At 46.0% G+C, this 22341-nt stretch overlaps 6 protein-coding genes across 6 annotated transcripts; 5 read left to right on the forward strand and 1 right to left on the reverse strand.

Annotated features, from left to right (window-relative positions):
- Positions 1 to 317: 317 nt before the first annotated feature.
- Positions 318 to 2547, forward strand: BDV38DRAFT_278636 (uncharacterized protein; the record flags this gene model as incomplete). Its single annotated transcript, XM_032058789.1, has 5 exons — positions 318 to 501; positions 562 to 983; positions 1046 to 1141; positions 1202 to 1823; positions 1931 to 2547. 5 exons carry the CDS (start codon positions 318 to 320, stop codon positions 2545 to 2547), a joined length of 1941 nt encoding a protein of 646 aa, XP_031917918.1.
- An 882-nt stretch (positions 2548 to 3429) lies between these two features.
- Positions 3430 to 8792, forward strand: BDV38DRAFT_268144 (uncharacterized protein; the record flags this gene model as incomplete). The annotated part of the gene is made up of 6 exons (XM_032056715.1): positions 3430 to 4256; positions 4949 to 5219; positions 5700 to 6537; positions 6594 to 6953; positions 7195 to 8739; positions 8779 to 8792. 6 exons carry the CDS (start codon positions 3430 to 3432, stop codon positions 8790 to 8792), a joined length of 3855 nt encoding a protein of 1284 aa, XP_031917919.1.
- A 1876-nt stretch (positions 8793 to 10668) lies between these two features.
- Positions 10669 to 12471, forward strand: BDV38DRAFT_295686 (putative alpha-1,3-mannosyltransferase; the record flags this gene model as incomplete). The annotated part of the gene is made up of 1 exon (XM_032062754.1): positions 10669 to 12471. One exon carries the CDS (start codon positions 10669 to 10671, stop codon positions 12202 to 12204), a length of 1536 nt encoding a protein of 511 aa, XP_031917920.1. The 3' UTR covers positions 12205 to 12471.
- A 2706-nt stretch (positions 12472 to 15177) lies between these two features.
- On the forward strand, positions 15178 to 16208 carry BDV38DRAFT_278640 (uncharacterized protein; the record flags this gene model as incomplete). The annotated part of the gene is made up of 6 exons (XM_032058790.1): positions 15178 to 15470; positions 15534 to 15589; positions 15643 to 15702; positions 15766 to 15837; positions 15902 to 15985; positions 16042 to 16208. 6 exons carry the CDS (start codon positions 15178 to 15180, stop codon positions 16206 to 16208), a joined length of 732 nt encoding a protein of 243 aa, XP_031917921.1.
- Positions 16209 to 17054: 846 nt separating this feature from the next.
- BDV38DRAFT_295688 (uncharacterized protein) lies at positions 17055 to 17891 on the forward strand (the record flags this gene model as incomplete). The annotated part of the gene is made up of 2 exons (XM_032062755.1): positions 17055 to 17741; positions 17845 to 17891. Exons 1-2 carry the CDS (start codon positions 17153 to 17155, stop codon positions 17889 to 17891), a joined length of 636 nt encoding a protein of 211 aa, XP_031917922.1. The 5' UTR covers positions 17055 to 17152.
- A 559-nt stretch (positions 17892 to 18450) lies between these two features.
- Positions 18451 to 21055, reverse strand: BDV38DRAFT_278642 (F-box protein; the record flags this gene model as incomplete). Its single annotated transcript, XM_032058791.1, has 4 exons — positions 18451 to 19284; positions 19338 to 19973; positions 20030 to 20040; positions 20935 to 21055. The coding sequence occupies 4 exons, from the start codon at positions 21053 to 21055 to the stop codon at positions 18451 to 18453; spliced, it is 1602 nt and encodes a 533-aa protein (XP_031917923.1).
- Between the last annotated feature and the right edge of the window lie 1286 nt (positions 21056 to 22341).

Raw genomic sequence — 22341 nt, forward strand, 5'->3', positions numbered from 1 at the left:
TATGCTCATGCCTTGGCCATGCCAATAGATCCTTGTCATGAAAACCAAACCTAGCCTCTGACAACTAAAGAGGCGAAGGATCAGCAAATGGCCCCCAAGACCAGCGTGCTAGCACGTTCCACCACGTCTGTTGGCCATCCAGAAGGCGACAGCGGTGACAGGTCGACCGCCCAGACGTGAAACAGCTCGGCGGCTAAATCTTAATATCAAGCTTGAAAAAGGGCCAAGGAGTCCTCTCAAGTCTGTCGCCCGTGAACAAAAAGTTTAAGGCACGCGATATCCTCGGGATTCTATATTATTTTCTTTTTTTACCGGGTATGTGGTTTCGGTACAAACCTGCCAATGCAGCGGATCAACTTCCCTTGGGGAAGTGCCCGTCTCAATCGGAGAGACCGATCGTAACACACGACTTAAATGATTTCACACAGAAGCAGGATCACATCTGTCAATGGGGTATTGGGTGGAAAACCACGCTCATCCTCTGTGGCAGTTTCTCCTTAGGTACGGGTATTTTGTGCCTACGAATCTGAATCTAGAAGAGATGCTGACACTCACCCGCAGCCCTCGCACTAGCTATCACTCATGTAACCGTATTCCGCTATCTCGATGGAAAGCTTGAGAATGATCCAAATATCCCGTCGCAAACCTATGTCACGGCCGCCTCAACCATTGTGGCCAACGTTATTAGCTTCTGTATTCGCATCTGCCTGGCAGCGGCGTTTACTCAATATTTCTGGCATCTTGTCCGGATATCCTCTATGCGGCTTGAAACTTTGGAATTTCTCTATACTATGAGGGGAAGCCCAATGTCATTCTTCTCCTTAAATGTACTTCAAAAGGGATGGTTGCTAGCTATTATTACAATGGTCCTATGGGCTGTTCCTGTCGCTATGAGTTTTCCATCGAGCTCAATGACTGTTAGGAGTGCTGTAAGGACACACAAGGTATCCCAGACTCAAATGCCAGGTATGAATCTCTCAGAGGTTAGTACACTCAACCCAAATTTGACACTAGTCATCTAATCGTGAATTTTTACGCAATGCAGACCTGGGGTGGTAACGCGACGATTATGAAGGATAAAGAATTAGCCTTGTTTGTGCCGAATAATTGGCGAGAGCAGAATGATTCTGACTACGTCGAGGTAGAACCATCTTCTTATTGAACGAGTGGAGGGATCTGAATCTTACTGACTACATTTTAGGTACTCCGTGCTGAACAGTTGACCATTGCAGATATGGGGCTTCAGATCAAGCCTGTTATCTACCAGCTGGCTACAGAAACTATCGTGAACGGCGAGCCGCGAAGAATGAGCTCACCTTGTGGGATGAATTGTTCCTATGAACTTTCGTTCGATGGACCGTACCTAAGCTGCAACAATACCGATTTTGATAAGATGAGCCCGCCGCTCAACAGGAGTGCTACTTGGTTCTATGCACTTGAAAGTAACTGGACTGTGACACCGAATGCGGGCTCAACGTCCACCCCCGCTCTGAAAAATTTCCAAATGAAGAATGCGGAAGTATATAATTGGATTCGAAATGATACCACAGGCACTGCTCAATTTGAATACGTGTCGCATGTACTGACGTGTAGTCCTCGTCGGGCCGAATATCATGTCGTCCAGAGATTCCACAACGGTGAGCAGTCCTCAACCGTCACCATAGGAGACGTGCATGACTTAGTGCCGATGGATGAGAAATTCTATTTTTCGAAGAATAACATGACCAAAGCTGTTGTCGACACAATTCGTGATCGTAATATAATGGCCCTAATTATGGCAATGACCAAAGGCATATCCGGAAATGTAGGGGCAATGGTATACGGTGTGGATTCAGTCGAGCCGATCTCACAGGAGGCGGTGTTTTCAACGCAATGCATGTGCCGATATCCCCCCAACGTGTATTTGCTCATGGACTAACTATATAAAAAGTGATGCAAGACAATCTTCTCGTCCAATCTACCCGTCTTTTCAATGGCTTCAGCGATTCTTGGGCAGGAAAACTCACTGTTTGGTACAACTTATTCACAGTGAATGAAGATATCCTTAACTCTATGCTGGCGAACGTCACCATTAGCGCAATCAATCATTTTCAGCTCTGGCCAACTTCAGTCAACGTGACTCGACAGGATCTACATACACAATATGTGTGGTCTCGGCCGCTGAACCTCCTTCTGCCTTATTTCCTCTCCCTAGGTGTTGCGCTACCGTTGGCAGCTTTGGGCTATTGGTCCTTGCGCCAGAACGGTGTCCCAGCTACAGATAATGGATTCTTACAAGTCGCAATGACTACACGGGGTAACCACAAACTTGATCAGTTAGCGATGGGAGGTTGCCTGGGAGGAAACCATAACGAGTCCGCTGAACTCAAAAGCCTGGAGGTTCAGTTTGGAGAATTGGTTCAACCAGATAGATCCAGGCTGGGCATGGAGACAAATGACCTCAGATATCCCGCAGCAGATGTGAGACTGGCTGGATTTGCACCTAAAGATGAAGTTGCCCCCCTTCTAATTGGAAAACGATACGGGAAGCCTTGTGAAGACTGGTAATCACTAGCGCGCCCTTAATCTGAGCTTGATTACTGAGTACTATGGTGTCGACTGTATATACGCTCTGTGTACTACCTACTGGGTCTGGTTGTTGAGATATAAGAGGTGATTTTATAGAGTATATCACGGTGGCCCACTCGAATACCGATTACATTAGTGCGATCGAGCGACGCATGTAAGCTGGCGACGCAGCTCTATATTCCCTACAAATCAGCCCTTTTTACTACTGGAATATCTTAGCAATCACAAGCTATAGTAATATAATATTCGAAGATAGTATATATTAATACTTTATCTTTAATCTATAAAGTAGAGAAGTTTATATAAGCGATACTTCTTTCAGTATTAAATATTACACCTGTATTTTTGATATTTCTACTGGAAAGTGTAAGACTAAAAATAAAAAAATAAGAGAAAAATATTTTTAGCGTTTCTTATCCTATAATATATTATATATAAAATATTATATCTTTGCAATCTCTGGTTGCTGAGATATCCAAGTAGCAAAAAGGGCTGATTTATATGGAAAACAGAGCTGTGTCACCCGCTTCCATGCGTCGCTCGCTTGCCGATCACGTTATATTAACCTAGTTCAGCAAGAAAGGCTGTACATGGAATGGCAGGCTGTGTGCACAGCACACAGAGAGCCGGGCTGTACGCAGATCGCTACCCAATTCGTGTAACACCTTTTTTCTTGCTCCCTTGGCAGCAGGAGACGGAAAATGCCAACTACCCCGTACTGATCCACAGCGTCACGTAAAGTTGTCTGTCGATCGGCGAGACCAAAAGGTCATGTGGAGAAGAGGGTGTCGGTATAACACCCTATATAACCGTACCGGTTTTAATAAATGAATTGCAGAGCGGGCAGGTAAATCTGCTATCATGAATGCTTCACCAGCTCTTCAAATCCTTTTCTCACCATCACATGCGCTTGATAAACAGCAACTGAAACCAATATTCGACTACAAAAACCCTAGTATATCAAACCAACCAACAGACCCGAAAGCAATCAGTTACCTTCCAGGGGATCCTTCTATCGGCCTGGAGGAAACCACGGTTAATGATCACCTTTCTGGAGAACTCAAAACCTATCTTCTAGACGAGCTTTATAACCATTTATGGCTTGTTGGGAGACGCTCTGGTCGGAGTATCGACGCCCTTCATGCACAAAGACTCAAAGGCCGAAGCGTCGTTCCTACCGAAGACCCTAACCTTCACCTCGTCTGGCATCATAACCAGATTTACATAAAACCCGTCCCGGTGTGTCTTTTCAACTATGACTTCTGGGAGATTTACCTTTGTCCAACAAAGAATAATAATCATCCGATGTCTTCTACCTTCGATTCCTCTATCGCCATGGGATTTCTGAGATCGTATGCCTTTCTCATATCGCATCGCTTGGACTTCATCATAGCAAAAGAATCTCACTTGATCCCCGAGGATATTGACTGGATTGCCTGGTCCAAATTCATCCAAAGATTCCGGGAACTAGGCGACGAACAGGTGGCAAAACGATTCCACTATGGGCAGCTACGCCTCTCACGCCTCAACTGGGTGGTTCGCATCTTTCGCCCGCAGCACGCCAACACACTGTGGTTTTATCACGTCCCCCATTGGTCAATCACTACGTACCTTTCCCAGGCAACTATCCCGCTTCTGTTTATTTTCGCTAGTGTTTCAGTCGTTCTCTCAGCCATGCAGGTGGTTTTGTCAGTGCCATCGGATATCGGGTCGTTTCTCCAGCGGCTAGAAGACGCGGGATTACCGGAGATGAGACTTGCATTTTGGGTGTTCTCTACCGCGATCCTTTTGCTATCAGCGTTAATCTGGGTGTTGCTTTTGGGAGTTCCATTGGGTGTGTTGGTATGGCAATTGTCATGGGGGTTCGGGAAAAGAGAGCGCGAAAAGCGGGATCGTATATTGGGCGCCTAGGTAGGGGATGTGATTGGGTAGAAAACGCCATGCAAACCTAAATCCCCCTCAAAGTGGGGGTAGGCAATGAGTTGGACTTGTAGTAAGAGTTGGAGGGTTTTCATTCCTATGCTGTCTTTACAACATGTTGAAAGAATTTCCAAGCACAACGTAGTGTCTCCAGTGTACGGAGGAGTATTAGCCTGTTACCGCAGAAAGATTTAATGTCCTTACCTCCACAACCTTCTTTTTGATTTAAACGACAATGTGGGCCCGGTTTTACACGGGCGGGCTGGCCCTGTCATTCCTGGGATTGCTGATTTATCTCCAAATTATCAAGAACATCCCTTCGCCAGTTAATCCAGATCAAGTTCACAAAGCAGGGTTGGGGATCGTCCCCGCTCGGAATTATTGTTTACCTGCCCATAAACGTGGAACCGAGTAGTTTTACCTCGCAACTCAGCAACTACTCATAGCTAATACATCGTAGTATCGTGTTCGTTCATGGCCTCGGGTCGAATCCTGATACGACATGGAGGGCTAGAAAATTGACACAAACGACGAGCGCATCGACAGAATACCCGACGTGGGTTAGTGACTTTCTTCCAGATGATCTCAGTACACCGGATCATCAAGATGTGCGGATCTTTTTCTTCAACTTCGATTCATTTTGGAAGAGGGATGCGGTCCAGACACGCCTCTCGAATATTGGCAATGACCTACTCGAGCATATCACTAACACCATACGTCAATCAGAAGTGGTAAGAATAAATCGGATACCGGCGTATTTCAAAACTTCCACCACTGACGTGCGCCCAAGGAGCAGCAGCGGGACCTGATCTTTGTGGGCTATAGCTATGGGGGACTGGTTGTCAAGCACGCACTGGTCCAGGCTAATGGGAATCAAAACTTCGCAAGTATTTCCACGTATACAAAAGCGATCCTTTTCCTGGGTACTCCACATCGTGGATCGAGCTTCAGCATATGGGGTCGCATGTATGCCCGTGCTCTTTTGCTGATTGGTTCGAGTCCATCTCTACTGGCCGAAGTGGATTACGATTCAACTTTCCTTTTAGACCTGCATACTTCATTTGAGGCAGCTGTTGGGGACAAAATTCAGGTCTTCAATATCTTCGAGCAGCGTCCGACTTTGATCCTGAGTTTTTGGTTCCTCAGATGGAGAGAATTTGTATGTTGAGAATGCTACCATATCCAACTAGCAATACTGATATTGGCTGTAGTGTGTCCGCGAGCAGTCAGCGAAATATGGAGGGGGTAAAGTGAGGAATATTGGCCTCCCTGTTGACCACTCAGGATTGAATAAGTTTGGATCTCGAGACTCCAGTTACCAGACTATCCTGGCTATCCTGGTTAATACAATGAGTGCGAAATCTCCTAAAAGGCTGCGTCAGGTGCCGAACAATCAAGCTGAACTTTCCATCCCACTCCAGCTACCAATGGCTAGGAACGATAGATTCACTGGCAGGGAATTTCTCTTACAGCAGATACATTATCATCTACAGGAAGACTGCCAAGATATGCAGCAATGCATCGTCGCACTTTATGGTCCTGGTGGTATTGGAAAGACACAAACCGCGGCTGAATATGCCTATCATTATCAATCGCGTTATAACTCTGTGTTTTGGATTGATGGGGCTAGTGAACATACTATCAGACAAAGCTTCTCCGTTGCTGCAGGACAAATCCTGAAAAGCTGGCGCATATTGAATCATAATGAAACAGCCTATCGGATATTCGCCAAAGAGTTTGGAGTTGGGTCCTTTGAAGATGGAAAGACTTCCAGTACCCCAACCGCCCATCAAGCTGTCAAAGGAGTAATTGACTGGCTGTCTCAGCCTGAAAACAGTGCATGGCTCTTGATATTTGACAATCTAGATGACCTAGACTCATTTGACATTCGGGGCTATATGCCCAGCTCTCGACACGGGAATATCCTCATAACGAGTCGGCGGACGGACGTCTCGGGATATTGGAAGAGTATCGAAGTAGAGAGAATGAGTGAGAATGAGGCGAAATCTTTACTGGCGAAAAGCTCTGGATTTTTTGGGGATATGAATGGTGTGTTTGAATTAACACCTTCTTAACGCCGTTTGATTTGTTGACTTTGCCCGTAGAAGAAGTCTCCCTGGAGCTGCTCCAGTTGCTAGGGTTTTTTCCGCTGGCTATAGAACAGGCCGGCGCCTACATTTCTGTCCAGCACAAATTTCTTCCCCATGAGTCTGGCCTCTACTCTCAGGCACTCCAACGTTATATTCATGAATATCATGTGAATGCAGAGAGGCTCCTGAAGCACAAGCGGCCACAGTCAATATGGGACTATCGAAATGACACAATACTTACTACTTGGGAAGTCTCACTGCAAAGAATTGAGATGGATATCCCAGAAGCTTCTGAGCTGCTTCTTCTCTGCGGGTTTTTGTCAAACAATGATATCTTCGAGGGACTATTCACATATAGTCGATTTCAGCAATACAGTGAGTGCACCCTCGACACCTGTTCAAACATGTAGCTATGCTTATCGCCCAGACATACCACTCCAGGACCTAATGCATATCCTTTCATCTTATTCGCTCGCCCGATTTTCGGCCTCAATGGATGCCATCACAATTCACCCCCTCATACATTATTGGGCTCAGCAGCGCTTGCCACTGGCACGTAAACGCCAATTCTCGGAAGAAGCCCTTCGTCTAATTTCTCGCGCTTTACGTCTTACAGAAAAGAGCTATTCACGCCAAGAGTATGTCTTTTTTGAGAGTCGAGTCTCATCTCATCTTCATGCGGCCCTCAAGAATGTTCAGAATCTGCCCTCTAAAACCAAGTCCTTAGAACTTAGAAACTCCTCCGGTCCGCCCAGTGATATTTCTCTGCCACGTCCACTCTCAGTGGTGTATGCAATTACAGAAGGATGGCTTCTTTGGATGAGGGCAGCCATCCTAGAAATCAGGTTGTCTTTCTTCTCAGCTTTTTACGAGGAAGAACAAGTCGAAAACGACATATGGTGGCTTGCATACAAGTTGACCGTCACTTTAAGAGACCACACCCTGCTTGAACATACAGAACAACTCTTTCGCTGGCAATTCGCAGAGGCGAGCCAAGCACTACATCCAAAGCATCCCCGTGCGCTATATATCGCCGGGGATATTGCTTGGATACTACTACTCCAGGATCGCATTGAAGAGTCAAGAAAGTGGTATGAATGGCTCCTATCATCCAGACAAAAGGTCCAAGGCCCACAGCACTATGCAACCCTTGGTGCTGTCATGGGTATAGCTTCTATACTGGAAAGAGATGGATCGTACCATGAAGCACTAGATCTAAGGATGATGGCATATGAAGGCCGAGCGGCTAGGTTGGGTATAGAAAATCCCTTGACCCTTAATTCAGCCCAAGCTATTGGGCGTCAGCTTTTCAATGAAGGGAGGTACAATGATGCAGTCAAATGGTTCCAACTCGTGTTCTATGGAAGAAATACAACACTGGGCCCCGACCATGAAGACACATTAGAAAGTGCCCGTTATATTTCTCGCAGTCTCTTCTATCTCAATCGATATAATGAGTCATTAGAATGGGACCAGATTATATGGAAAGAGAGAAATAAGATATTAGGCCCCGACGATAAAGACACATTGCAAACTGTCCACAATATTGCACTGAGTCTTTTCCGGCTCGATCAACATATTGAGGCATTGAAGTGGGGTCAGATTGCATGGAATGGGAGAAACAGGACATTGGGCCCCGACCATAAAGACACATTACACAGTGCCTGTTATATTTCTCACAGTCTCTTCCATCTCAATCGACACAATGAGTCATTAGAATGGGACCAGATTGTATGGAAGGAGAGAAATAAGACATTGGGCCCTGACCATGAAGACACATTGCAAACTGCCCACGATATTGCACTCAGTCTTTTCTGGCTCGATCGACATATTGAGGCATTGAAGTGGGGTCAGATTGCATGGAATGGGAGAAACAGGACATTGGGCCCCGACCATGAAGACACATTACACAGTGCCCATAATATTGGTGAAAGTCTTTCTTTGCTGAATCGACACAGTGAGGCATTAGAATGGATGCAAATTGCTTGGGAAGGGAGAAACAAGACATGGGGCCCTGACCATGAAGATACCTTAGCAAGCACTCGTGGTATTGGGGTTATTTATTTCGCTCTCGGTAAATATGATGAAGCAATGAAGTGGTTGAATTCGGCATTACCGGGTAGCCTGCGGATATTAGGCAGGGACCACGAGGATACCAAAAGTATCATGACAATCATTGAGGCTCTTGAACAAAAAAGAGATGGAAATGAATGAAGGTTTCTGGGAGATTGTCACTAGCACCTACACAGCCGGCGATCCAACTAGCGCGCAAATGCAATTACTAGTTTTCTCAAAAAGATGTTTCGTAGTCAATGAGGTCTGAGGTCATCTCCAGAGCCGAAAATAGGCCTTCGACGACATTACAAATTGTTAATTTGACGAAGTAAGCAAGACAAAATAGATCAATATCTGCTCGTCCAATATGTTAGAAAGAAGGCAATCTTGCTTAGAACCGTTGTAAAAGTGACAAAAGAGATCCGAATAGTTGATATACTCCTAATACAATGGAGCATAGAGTTACGGAGCAGAAGACTAGAGGCCATAGAATATAAATGAGGGCGAGGGCTAAGGCAACTTGTCTAAGCCTGTTATATATTAGAAATGAGTTATTATTTACCTCCCATAGCTTGTTTTATACTCCAGAGTAAAAAAAATATCTCTTGCAGAACTTCTGAACTTGGTAAAACAGAGGCTATTATTGGATAAAGCTGAGAAATTCTTTAGTCAGTGCTTTGTTAAAAAGAGATTCATGATCTTTGCAGAGACATTGATAAAAAAAAATTTAAAGTATTTGTCTTTTGTTAAGGTGATTGAAATTGAATAGATTTTACGTATTGTAATTCTGTAGATGCTTAGTAATAGAAACTCCTAGAGCTATAACTATCAAAAGCAGATATTTGTTTAATATAGATTCTGAAGATTATTCAGAAGGGGATTATTGGTCACTTTATTCCGAAATCGGTGCTATTGAAGACTGGCGGGGTGCAAGATAGCTTTCATGAGTGATTTGGAGATATGAGGTCACATGGTCTCCAGTAGCTTGGCCTTGGTGCATGTATCAATCCACGATCGCAGCCGTAGTTAATATCTAGTGCGCTAATTGTGAGTAGGTTTATTCTAAGCTGTGCTCTAGGCCTATATCCTATCTAAGTAGGCGGTCCTAGGCCGGACCACCCTACTAAGAAACTCACAGGACTCATCTGGAGTAAACACAGGATAGACATCTCATCTCTTGGCCTCGGGGTATAGTTTCTGATCAGATCGACCGTCCAGTTTCAACAACTGGCTTAAAGAACGCTGCATAGCTACAACTAAAGAATTAGTAGTTTAGGACCTACAGCTCTAAATTAAGAACCGCAAGTTTTCTGGCCCCCATTTCAGGAATGGCTTGGAAGTTCGAGGCGCAGCAGCTCCATGTTGTATTATCCACAATTATCTAATGATTGACAACGTAATAAGTTAGGTTCTATACCCGATCCATATGCCGAATCAGGCATAGCCGCATAAGCTAAACAGATTAAATTTGCATGCTGTACCCCGAAAAGCTTGGATGCCTGAAGAAAACAGACTGCGTTACAAAATAGCCACAGTAAATGCAACCACAACATGTGGACAGCGATACGGACATTGACAGAGCTGAGCTCCTAGCTTTGATGATGTCGATATATATTTAATACTATGCAATGATGCTGTGTAAGGCAGGGACAGCATCCTTCAAGAACTGTGGATTCTAGGTTGCCACTACCCAAAAACTAATGACCGCTACCCACAGGCTGCGCCAATCATGCAGGGCTGAAATCCACTACCAGGGTTGTGACATTGCGTACCATCCACACTCTTGTTATCAGCCTCCGGCTTACGTAGGTTTGGTTAATCCGGGAGTCTGGCCCCTGACCATGAGCAGAATCCTTCAGTTAAGACATGTCACTACCCATCGAGTCACAAATGGTCACATTTTCGTTCCTCACTAGAAGAGGGTACGGAAATACTCTATGTAAACTCCGTGCATTCTTATATTTCACTGTCCATACTTTCACACAACAGTCTGATTTAGTTTCCTTTGGACCGCACACGCCGGGTCTCGCGGAACATGATCTCTGTTCTGGCCCTGCAAGGCCTTCGGCCAGCCTGGATCGGTATCACCGCGGTCGCAGCAGCAGCAGTACTCACTTTATTCTTTTTATACTCACCGCGGCTGCTGACTACTACCTCAAGAGTAGTAGTGCCCGACCCTGTAAACCATATCGTGACGGATCCAACCTATGTGGCCAGTAGTACCACCAAGGTAACTGCTAGCTTTGTCCTTCCTGACGCTACATTGATTGGCCATCTTGCGCAATACTTCATTGACTATCCACTCCCACCACCATATAAAGAGCACTTCGGCGAGTTAGGCCAGCGAAGCCGAGTCTTACGCGACTGGATAACACTGGCTGACCAGTCCGAAGATCCCACGAGCAAGAACTTGTTATTGAACGCTACGGAGAGAGTAGCCGTCTCTTTATACCCCTTTCTGGGAAAGCCTGAGGGGCAAAATGCTACACATAAACCAGTAGCGGATCTCCGGGCATCTTTTGAGCCAGGCTCAGCCGGTGTGGTCATCCCAACCAGCAATCATACTCTCCGCTTCGCGGCCCACCTCGTTGGTACTTTGCGCTCGGTTCTAAATTCGACGCTACCGATCCAAATCGTTTATGCCGGTGATGACGATCTCAGCCCGGAGGACAGAGCTCGTTTATCAAGCATCGTAAAATCGGGCCCTCCCCTTGAGTTTCTCGACATCCTGACCATTTTCGATGACTCAACACTCCAGCTGCAGACGGGTGGTTGGGCCATTAAGGCATTTGCAGCCTTGGGCTCGCGCTTCGAACGAGTTATCCTAGCCGACGCCGACGCCGTATTCTTCCAGCCTCCAGAGGTCCTGTTGGACCATGAGGCATTTGTTCGAACAGGGGCTTTATTGTTTCATGACCGACTTCTCTGGCGAGATGTGTTTCCACAGCGCAACGAGTGGTACAGAAGTCAAATTCGACAGCCAAGTGCAGCGTTGGACAAATCACTTGTCTGGACGAAGAATTATGCCGAAGAAGGTGACTCTGGACTAGTCGTTCTTGACAAGAGGAGAACAGACATACTCGTCGCTCTGTTCCACATATGCTGGCAGAATTCGTATGAAGTGCGCGAGGAGGTCACTTATAAGATAACATACGGAGACAAGGAGACGTGGTGGCTTGGTCTTGAGCTGACAGGTGCTTCCTATGAGTTTTCAGGGCACTATGGTGGGATTGTTGGCTGGGACCAAGTGGATAGTAGGGGCAGGCACAAGGTATGTAGCTTTGTCATCGCTCATGTTGATGCAAAGGATAGGCTGCTGTGGTATAACGGGAGTCTGCTGAAGAACAAGGGAAAGAGCAGCATGGTCAATGAGTATGAAGTTCCCACAAACTGGATGATTGATGCCGAATGGGAGAAGGGTGCTCACAAGGAGGATATGAGCTGTATGAAGGGGGGTGAATCGAGGAATCTGACTCAATATGAGTTCGATATCATGGAACGATCGATCGAGCTGGCTAAAAGTCTCGACGCAGTAATATACCCCGTGTCAAGGGAAACCGAAAATATCTGAGCCATGAATACCACAAGTCAAGGACATATGTCTGGTTGCCAGTCATCTGACCGGCATCTTTTTGTAGACTTGCTCAATATGGATGAGATATCTACGATGTACGCCCCCTATAGCTAATGCGCTTTCGGATGGACGTCGGTGGCTTCAGCTTCACCGACACTATCCAGTCCTTCTCGAATCGGTCACATACCAAACTAACAGATCCTGGTCATTAGATGAACCTTCGCTCATCTGCGTGATATGGCTTTGGACATGTACATATACTCATTGTATGAAGTTATCTGCATAGCATGGAAAATCTTACCCCTGCCGGCAGTTATAGCATATCATTCTAACACCTTTTCAGGCTCATATTTTCTGTTTGGCCTTTGTGAGTAGGGATCTGTCTTTTACCTTTTCCCTTCCCCCCGGCAAATCGCATTGATCGTTACTCCAAGGCAAAGCAACCTCTTACGTTACTTCCATAGCCGGAGATGATTGCACTGATTATAGGACTGGCTGCACATGTAGCCTATCTACTACGTTGAGCGATGTGCCTTTTGCTGTCGGTATCTTGAAGTTATAGCAGGCTTTCCAACTTCGTTTGTTTCATTGGCAAGCTGCTAAAGATAGGAAAATGCGACCCGATAATCACCTTCCTGCCTCCCCTACTTGAAGAATAAGAAATAATAAAAATAAACAGTCGGAACGAAAACTGAGAATCAAAAAATTTAAAGGGAGAGACATAAAGGAACAAAGGCGGACCATGAAGAGGAATAAGAGGATGGACAATTGTTTGAGAGTGTGGAGTGAGATCGCCAGCCCACACTTCTAGCCGTTTACTCCCCACATCCTCACGTAATAGGCGGCGAAATCCTTATTTAAACTCCACAAAAATTGTTTCGTGAGGGAATAATGCTGATGAGACGTGCTAGCCTTATCGCAAGGCTAAGCTGCGTGCAAAATAAGCATAGGCCTATGCCGTTGGGCAAATTGCTCGTACTTCATTACATAGTTCAGCAATCAAATGCTAAAAACTGTAATCAACACTGGCATAGAGACACCGTTAGTAGATCAAGTCATTTCCATGGCTGAGCGCTTCGCATATCCTGCAGAGGTTACGCACAGATATGTCTATCAGAAGTTGCGCTGCTGGCGGGGGTCATAGCGTGTTTTAACCTTCAAGGGGTGAGCAACTTTTTAGAGACCTTCTGGGATTGGACCACGTGGTGTTGTTTAGCTACCCTATTGATCCGTCAGAGACCAATTTTTGGACCAAAGGGCTCCTTCTAAACACCCTGAAGTGTTCAAACGTGGATGCTGACGAGGTGGTTGGAGGACTAGACGATGAGGTAGAAAAGGAAAAGAGATAGGAATGTGAAGGTAAAGATATAGAAGCTGATAACTCCAACTCTTTTCAATTCTCTGAAGAGATGGCGTTGTCTTCTATTCACACGCATTTTTCTTCTTCACTGCGTCGAAAGCTTTATAATCAGAGGGACTTGCCCCCTTTTCTAGTCCCTTAATTTGTGATATCAGAATAAACACGGAGCAGTGTAGAGTTATTCGTATTCCAGAATAGGCAGATACCACACACCAGGTTCCCTTCCAGTGTAATATCGGTCACCCCACCCCGGTCCTTTGGGGTGCGCCTCTGCTCATTTATCACTGATCTCGAGCTTAGGTACTCCTCACCTGGGACGCCATGTAGGGAACGTTTCCTAATCGTCCGTGTGATAAATGATAGGGATATGATGAAAACATGCCCGATATCGCTATGGTTCTCAACTTAGTGGAGGTTGATGATATTGTTTACTTTTTTCAACTACCCGGAACTATTTAACATTCAGTCCCTATCTCCTTCCTCTCCTGACAGTATCCCCGGACGGCTCCAAACCCTATCAAATTTAACCTTTCTATAGCCATAGCTTCTGCGAAGAACCCACCGGCTTAGTTCTTGCAGAAACTACTTTGGACCAAGCTCAGTAGCCTTTAACAAAAACCTATGAGGAAACCACATTGGCTTCTGATGAAGGGAGAGAGGGTTGGTTGAAGCACACAAGAGATCGCTTCTCGGCTTCCGCCGCTTGTTTCTTTCACTGTTCTCTCGGCTTCCCACCTAAACTCAACCTGGCGTTGTATGTTCAAATTCCTTACTCGAGTAGCTAGGAGTAGGACCGATGTAAAGAATATCCGAAGCGAGCCCATATAGGAGCCACAATCTTAGAATGAAGCTTGGAAGTTGGTACGTATAAACATAGAAACCTCTTCGGTATATCATGAGGCGATATACGTGTTACCACTGATGTATCGTTCTATGAGCGAAAAGCTGATCGGCGGAGTCAATAGCAGCTTACAAGCATCCAACATGGCTAAGCTTAGGTCAACAGTTGTGTGAACATGTCCAAGGTTTCCGTCGAGGTGGAGGACTCATCAAGCTTATACAGCAAGTGGCACGACTATGACTGACCCAGTTCGCAGATATCTAATCGCCAGAGAGTGTGGCCTATTTACGAAAAGACGGTATATGGAAAAGGAGACTACGGGTTCAGCCCCGACATTGGTCAGCCATCCAACCACATATATCCCCCCATTTTATCCGAATTCTTCTAGTTCAAGGGGGTCGGCATTGCGTGCGTAACTTGGCCCTCACTCCGGTATCACCAAGCTCACTTGGTTGTTTCGGGCTAAAACAAGCTTGTTTTTTATGCCGAAGCTTAGCCCTACACAGAAAGAATTACGATAGCGGGCCCTATAGGTAAAACGGGCTCCACCATGCTCCTGACTTAATATGCCGACAAATTATCCGGCAATCAAATTATAGAAATAGGGTGTCAGCCATGAGAGTTTTTACTTATGTACAGTCGTTCCCTTCCCAGTTTGTTACCCCCAATTATCGTTCGCTTTTCTTTACTACCACATTTCATTCTTTTCTCTGCGCGACCGGTTCGCGATATCTAATTAATTTCTCCCTGTTCATTAACTACTCTGAAAATGCGCTCCGCGTACGCCGCCGTTCCTTTGGCTCTTGCCCTGCGCGCTGCTGCCACAACCAAGGACTCCTGGGCTTTCGGCAACGGATTCTACTCCGGTCCAGCAACCAACGCCCACATTACCAAGGCGACCTGGTCTCTCGTGCCTCCCACTGTTCCTCAGGGTGTTGAAGTTCAGGACGCCAGCGACCAAGTCTGGGTCTCTCTTTGGATCGGTCTTCAACATACCAATGGCGACGACAGCTCCTACTTGTACCAGCCTTTGCTGAACTGGTCTCCTGACCAGGAGTCTCAGTGTGTACTCCCTATAAATTTAGATATACGGTATGTGGATGACGGAAACTGACATAGAATTAGGGGTTGTCCTGCTACGGCTGAGGAGTGGTGTGTTGCTGCTAGCACTTATACTCCCAGTTAGTATCTCTTCATTCCCTTAGTAGGTTGCGATGCTTACAGATCATTATAGACGGCCAGAACGGCCAGGCCTACGTTACTATTCCTACCGGAACTCAGGTTGACTTTGAGGGTGAGCTTGCATTCTGGATGATGACTAGGACTTATCTCCCGCAGAAAGACTAATACTCCACAGTCACCGTTGAGAACAACAAGGTCTACCAGACTGTCACCATGGATGGAAAGATCGTCTCCAAGGAAACTGACGGTGAGTCTCAACGTGATGCAAACTGATGTCTCACGGATGTAGTATCTGACATGGATAATTCTAGACCTCGACGCCGAGCTTCTCTACCTCTACTCGGGTGACGAATGCTATACCGGCTCCGGCAACTGCGGCACTCTCGAAGCCTACAGTAAGTCCTTCCAAAATATATTCCCAGCGAGACCCATATTATACTAACATAAACAGGCTGGAACAACATCACCATCCACCTCAGCGCCGAGGACGAGAAGTTCGGTGACACACTCTTCCTGTACAAGGGCTCTAACTCCAGTGGTTTCACCACCTCCGACGGTGGCAAGACCTGGCACGCTGAGTCTATCAACATTGAGCAGGACTCTTGGACTGGTGCCTAGACTTTCTTTCGCTAGGTTGCAGTAGGGGATCACTTAGAGGATCCTGCTCTGTGTGGAGCTGTCGTTTGTTTACTAAACTAGTTCGATGAGCTTGGACTCATTATATTCTTAATTATATATTACCGAGAGTGATAACGCTGTGAATACTGAAAACTAATACCTTAGTCGTCCGTCCAGTTTCTATGACAGGTGTCCTCTTGCGCATCGATTGAGACTTGGAGAGTAGATATTGCTGGCAAGAGATTGGAATACCCATATGTATGGAAAATAATAAGAGAACAATATGAAAGACGCAAAGAACAATTTTAGACTTCATTTATATTATTTTAAAACTTAGATCGACTCATATATGTCACAGATGAGAACATGATAAGCCTATGGTCTATACGCTGCCGGAATACGGAGTATAATGTTGACATCCCAGTCGATTTTGGACATGTTCAGAGACATGGTATTCTATAGCAATAGCCCACCATCCTAATATTATTTACAATACGCCAGCGATTTATGCTTATTTACTTTATATTGACTTTCGGACCTATAAATGATAAGATCGATCAAGATAACGCAAAACCCGTTATTCTGGAATAGTTCGGGTCTTAGCCGATGCCCTAATGTAAAGGAACCGGTGATGTAAGTGAAAGTTAAAAACCTGAATCGCATGCGAAAGCTATCCTGAGGACCTTAGCCATAGTGCTTGAATATCCACTAGATAAGTAATATTCTCGAACAAGGTGTGTCACCTTGAGTCTAGTGTCACCCGACACTGCCAATCGAGGAAAGAGTGAAACAATATGAAACGTCTCAAAAATGGACCCTTAGACTGCCAATCTGGGATTCTCAGAACGCATATAAGCAGCATCGTCCAGCTCACAGATTGCCGATATAGAGATTAATTTATTTCTTGTCCGTGTCCAATCCTTGATACAATATACCAATTCAAAATGCATCTCAATAACCTCCTCCTCCCACTAACTCTCGCCAACCTCGCTACAGCAAGCACACTCAAACAACGCGCAGTCTTCGTAAAATGCGACAACTCCGAAAGCGAAATGGCCCAAGCAGCAGTAACTAGCGCCGGTGAAATGGCCGCCAAAGCTGCCGCCAGCATCCGCGCGAACAACGTGACATTACTTTTCCAGACATTCTTCAAAACCACCGACTCAACATCCACAAACCATGTCGCTGAAATACTTGAAGAAATTGCCCAGGAGGCATCCCAACAAGGAAGCGGTCTCGTTACCTACTCCTGCCAGCCTGATAGTATCACTTGCCAATCTGGTTCGTTTACGCAGACGGGATATGCCAGTACGGACGGGTATCGAGGTCAAGTGAGCACTTGTCCTGCATATTTCCAGCTACCACAGGTGTCGGACGATTGCTCTGTTCTGGATCAGCGGACGTCGAGTTTGCATGAGTTATGTCATACAAAGGGGGTACTTGGGTATGAGGTGTATGGGCATTCGAATGTGCTTGGTTTGGATTCGCAGACGGCGTTGAAGAATGCGGAGAGTTATGCGTTTTTCTCCAAGTGTAGGTGCTTCCGTTTGGCTTTTGCTTTTTGTGCAAATATCCTTGTAATTAGAAGGGACGCTGACTGACAGACATAGCTGTTTACCTTGGTTGTAATGGCCAGTCCGGGTCATCTGGGTCAGGCTGGGGAAATTTAGGTGGTACAGGTAGCACAGGCAATATAGGAAGCTCGGGCAGCCCATGGTGGAATCCGTTTGCAAACTTCGGGTTCTAGTGACACATGTCGGTACAATTTGGGATAAACTACTCATGGCAAAGCAAATGAGACGAGAATTTGATTAGTAGTTATATGAACAGTGGGCGGTGATCTATGTCCCATGGGGCGGCGAGATAAGGACACAAGGTCCAGGCATCGATTCAAACGAAATAAACTCATCAAGACTGAGGGGATAAGGGCTAGATCAGACATTCCCAATTCTCCGCTGAGCATATCGGAAACTCCCCAGAATAAATTCCAGTCTTGAGGTTCTTCGTTTCGACTCGCAGCCACAGTCTTGTTACCATCAAGAGAAAGTTTCTCGGAAAACAGTTCAAGGGCTGCTCGTCATTGTCTTGCTGATTCTGCCAAAGTACTCTAGGTTTTCAAGACGTGAAGAGCCACATGCAGATTGATACTAATTCATTTCTAATTCATTTCTCAAGGGCTTAGCATGTATATACACCTGTCCTCACCGAAGGTAACGTTTGTACCACCACCACATGATATGATCTATCGCATACTACTACTATCAGCATTACTCAATACATGCATCCTCAACGATGCAATCAATCCCTCTTGATAATTCCAAATTCTTCGCCGGTTCCGCAGGCCTCTCAATTCGTTCCAATGCCGTTTAATATCTCTATACAGGAGAAACCAATTGGTTCGACTGAGTGTAGGCATCGGCATCGTCCATTTAGCCAAATGCTCATCAACATTTATTGTATGTGTTATGATCTGCTCCTCGTGAAGCTCATATCTCGTCTCCCCTCTATTCTGCTGTATATCACCCTCAGTGACCGTCGCCCAGAAGTAAGGTTTCTCGTAGGACCACACCTCCCATAACCAAGGCATATCCTCTTGAATAAGGCGATGCCAGACTGAGACGGGGAGCTGGTAGAATTGACGCGAGACGAGACGTAGCGACGCAATGTCTTTCGTGGAAAGATTGTCTATAATCATATCAAGGATTTCTCGGGGGATTCGAGCAAAGGGGTCGGTTGTAATCTTGGTCAATGATATAAGGGGTTCAAAGGCGCCATTCTGGGGGCTGAAGGACGGGCCAGTCTCCATCGCTCGGCTCAGGATCTCCCGAAGTTTGGGCATGTAAAATGGGTTTGCAGCGAGCCATTCATCACCCTTCAGGTGGACCCAGGACTCACCAGTGGCTTTCTGGACGGCTGGATCGGGCTCATCGCGGTACTGGCGCGGGTAGCTTTCGATATTATCAAAGTAGTCCACAAGATGGTTGATTTCGACACGGCCAAGTCGTAGCTTGCTGAGTTTCATGTATATCCCAAAACACCATGGATGAAATGGCACCGCCATGTAGGGTTCAAACCACTGCCGCAGACTGTCAGTACTGCAGGGCACAACAATTTGCGAGAAAATCATACGTTATTGAACGGGTCTCCCGGTTCAATCCAATCAAGACTATGCCTTGCGGGAGACACTCCCGTACCCCCAATCTCAACAAATGGCATACAGTCGGCAAGCCCCGTGAGAAAGTAATCACTGTCAGTTTCACATTCCAGGTCGTCCGGCGCGGCCTCTTCGTCCCCGTTATCGTAGACCAGGCACTGCCCAGTCTTGCAGCCTCGCATCTCCTCCAGAGAGATGTTGGCCCCGGAATATCCCTTTGTACAACGACATCCCGGACCAGCGACATGTTCAAGAAAAAGCTTTCTTATGCCAATGCGGCCTGCCTTTTCGTCCAATGGTTTGCCCATCGGCAGTTTTTGTCCGAACTTAGGGAGCCGGCCGTCATCCATATCAAAAAACTGGTATCTGTGAGCTGGCGCGTTCTGCTCATCAGTTCCATGTCGGATATCCTGACAGTTGCGAACAGCCCAAATACAGCCCGTCTCTGCAGTGGAACAGTCGCCATAGTCATTGTCTTTCACATCAGCATCATCGTCCAGGGCACAAATAAAATGTCGGGGGTCTTCTATGGACCACGCCGCTGAAAAGGGCTCATCGACGGTCCGGATACGCGCGATGTTGAAGCTGGTACCACATAGCGTGCATCGGAACTGTGCAATAATGTCAGTGAGAATGTGCTGTGTGCACTGAACACACAGTAACGGACCTCGGATTCTCCTAGTCTGCCATTAGTCAGGCTCAATAGGAATGTTTAGGTCTGGTTTATACCCATAACTTATTCTATAACTCCAGGTACGAGTTTGGTTATTTAACAGTTAGGTATCTTGCTAAATTAGGATCACGGTGCCGTTTCAGCTCGGGGAGATAATGTTTTGAGTAGAAGCTGTGCAGGTGAATTACACCGGTTTCAAGTGCGATACCTAAGATACCTAAGACTGTAGATAAATGGCGGTCTGCCTGTCATTAGTCATATTCGGCTGGCATCGCCACAATTTAATTCGATACGATCAGGAACGATCCACCCTTTCGCTACTCGCTTGGTTCCACATGAAGGGATTGAGTGACGCCATATACCGTATTCTTCGTAGCTGCGTATGGACTAGGGGCAGGTACACAAAGGAATTTGATGCCTGAGGAATAGTACCACGAACCTAGGGCTTTGGTGGAGCATGTGCATTGCCAGGTGTCAATCACTTGGTGGTTCTCAAACATCTCATTATCAGACCAGGTATTTCAGGGAGAATGGTATAAATAGTACAGATGCTATTGCACTCTACCACAGCTTTATCTATTTCTCTCTTCGAGAAGAAGTGTGGGATTTCCTGCGAAACTGGTGACTGTCTCTCATCGATATTAATGATGAGACCCTGCCACTCCCTTGCCTCGAACTTCTGAAGTACCACATCTTTTATCGTACCTTTCCTGAGCGTACCTGACAATTTGAGCTTAGAGGTCTGCTTAGATGCGTCTCGATGTGCGACAGAGAAATATTTAATTCGAGATGTATTACGCTTAATGATGAGATCGAACACCTCCGATTGATCGGTTTGCCTTTACCTAATATTCGTTAGATACCTAAGCCTGATGCTAAAATAAGGTGTAAAGACTTACCATATCTTAAAATAAAAAGATAGCAGCTCTCAAAGTCTTCCTGGAAACATTTCATCTTCCACTTAAGGCTCCCATTATTCGAGCAAAGGAATGTTACACGCTGAAGAGTGATGTCTACCATCATAGACACACTCGAGACATACTTTGCATCAAGATTGGCATGGGCTTTCTTTCCTCTCCCATACCGACCGGCGTTTGGTGTTTTGAACTTAGCCATGGACACCACCAAGGAGATCTAATGACCGTTATTTCAAGATGATAAGAGTGACTGCTGAATCACCCGTGGTCACTTCGTCTTTGATATCTGTTTTGTTGAGGATATTATTTCGCTCTTTGTCGGCCCCTTTTTCAGGTTCCTTGCACAGTTTATCGTTACCGAGATCACCATAATCTATGCAATCTGGAGGCCGCTGAAAGTTGAGCGATATTAGAGTAGCGAAACAGTAGATCTATTCACGTAATGAAGAGTACTTGTCCATTTGCGGTCTATTGGGTTGAAAGTCTCTCCACAGGTGTCTTCTCTGAATATTGTCGTGGTTGCGGGTTTGCAGGTGGCGAGCTTCAGGCTGAAAATTGGGTGCAACGACTGCGACAGGGGTCTGGAGTGATTAATATCGGACGAGTGGTATTCCTGGTAGTGGTGAAGCAGCTCCGACACATCCAGCCTCGCAGGTTGGGAACCCTTCACAACCTCGAAAGAATCCCTTGCACAATTCCGCCTTCAACCTTCCAAGTTAGATCACGACCACTAGTACGTCCATGATTGGGCGATCTAAAGCTGTTCGATACTTAGACGTCATGTGGACCATTAAATAAATAACCCTAGCCGCTATAAATGACCAATAAGGAGACGACTGCACACTGTCATTCTCGATACAAATTCGGTATACATAGCCGAGTCGCCATGACCTCTTAGACAAAAATGAGATACAAGGTGGTACACAATTTCCAATCCACGAATATAAAGCTGTTCCTTAAACAGGATACCCTCTCTGCCTAGTCTTCATCTGGTCATTAATCTCGGAGGATATATACGTCGTGAAATCTCTCCACTGTGTCTGAGTTTTGTTAGCCTATCCATGTAGAATGATCGTCCCCTCGAGCAAGGCCCACTCGCCTTACGAATTTCACCGTCCAGGTCTTCCTTTTCCAATACATACCCAATACAATAAAGAAGCTTCCCTATGATCGTGAGGCCCACTAATTGAATACCTCTAGAGTATATCCCGGGTGTTATGCTAGCAAGGATATGGTAGTGGCCAGTCGCCTTGGAACACAAACCAATCGAGAGGTGTGGATGTGTGGATGTTACAGCATGACTGCCGGATGTAACTCCCATCACACGCGGTTATTGTGAGACAAACCATGGGTACAACAGTTACATCGTGGTATTTCCACGTCCTAATG

Source organism: Aspergillus pseudotamarii (genome assembly GCF_009193445.1).
Source record: "Aspergillus pseudotamarii strain CBS 117625 unplaced genomic scaffold BDV38scaffold_6, whole genome shotgun sequence".
Lineage (NCBI taxonomy): Eukaryota > Fungi > Ascomycota > Eurotiomycetes > Eurotiales > Aspergillaceae > Aspergillus > Aspergillus pseudotamarii.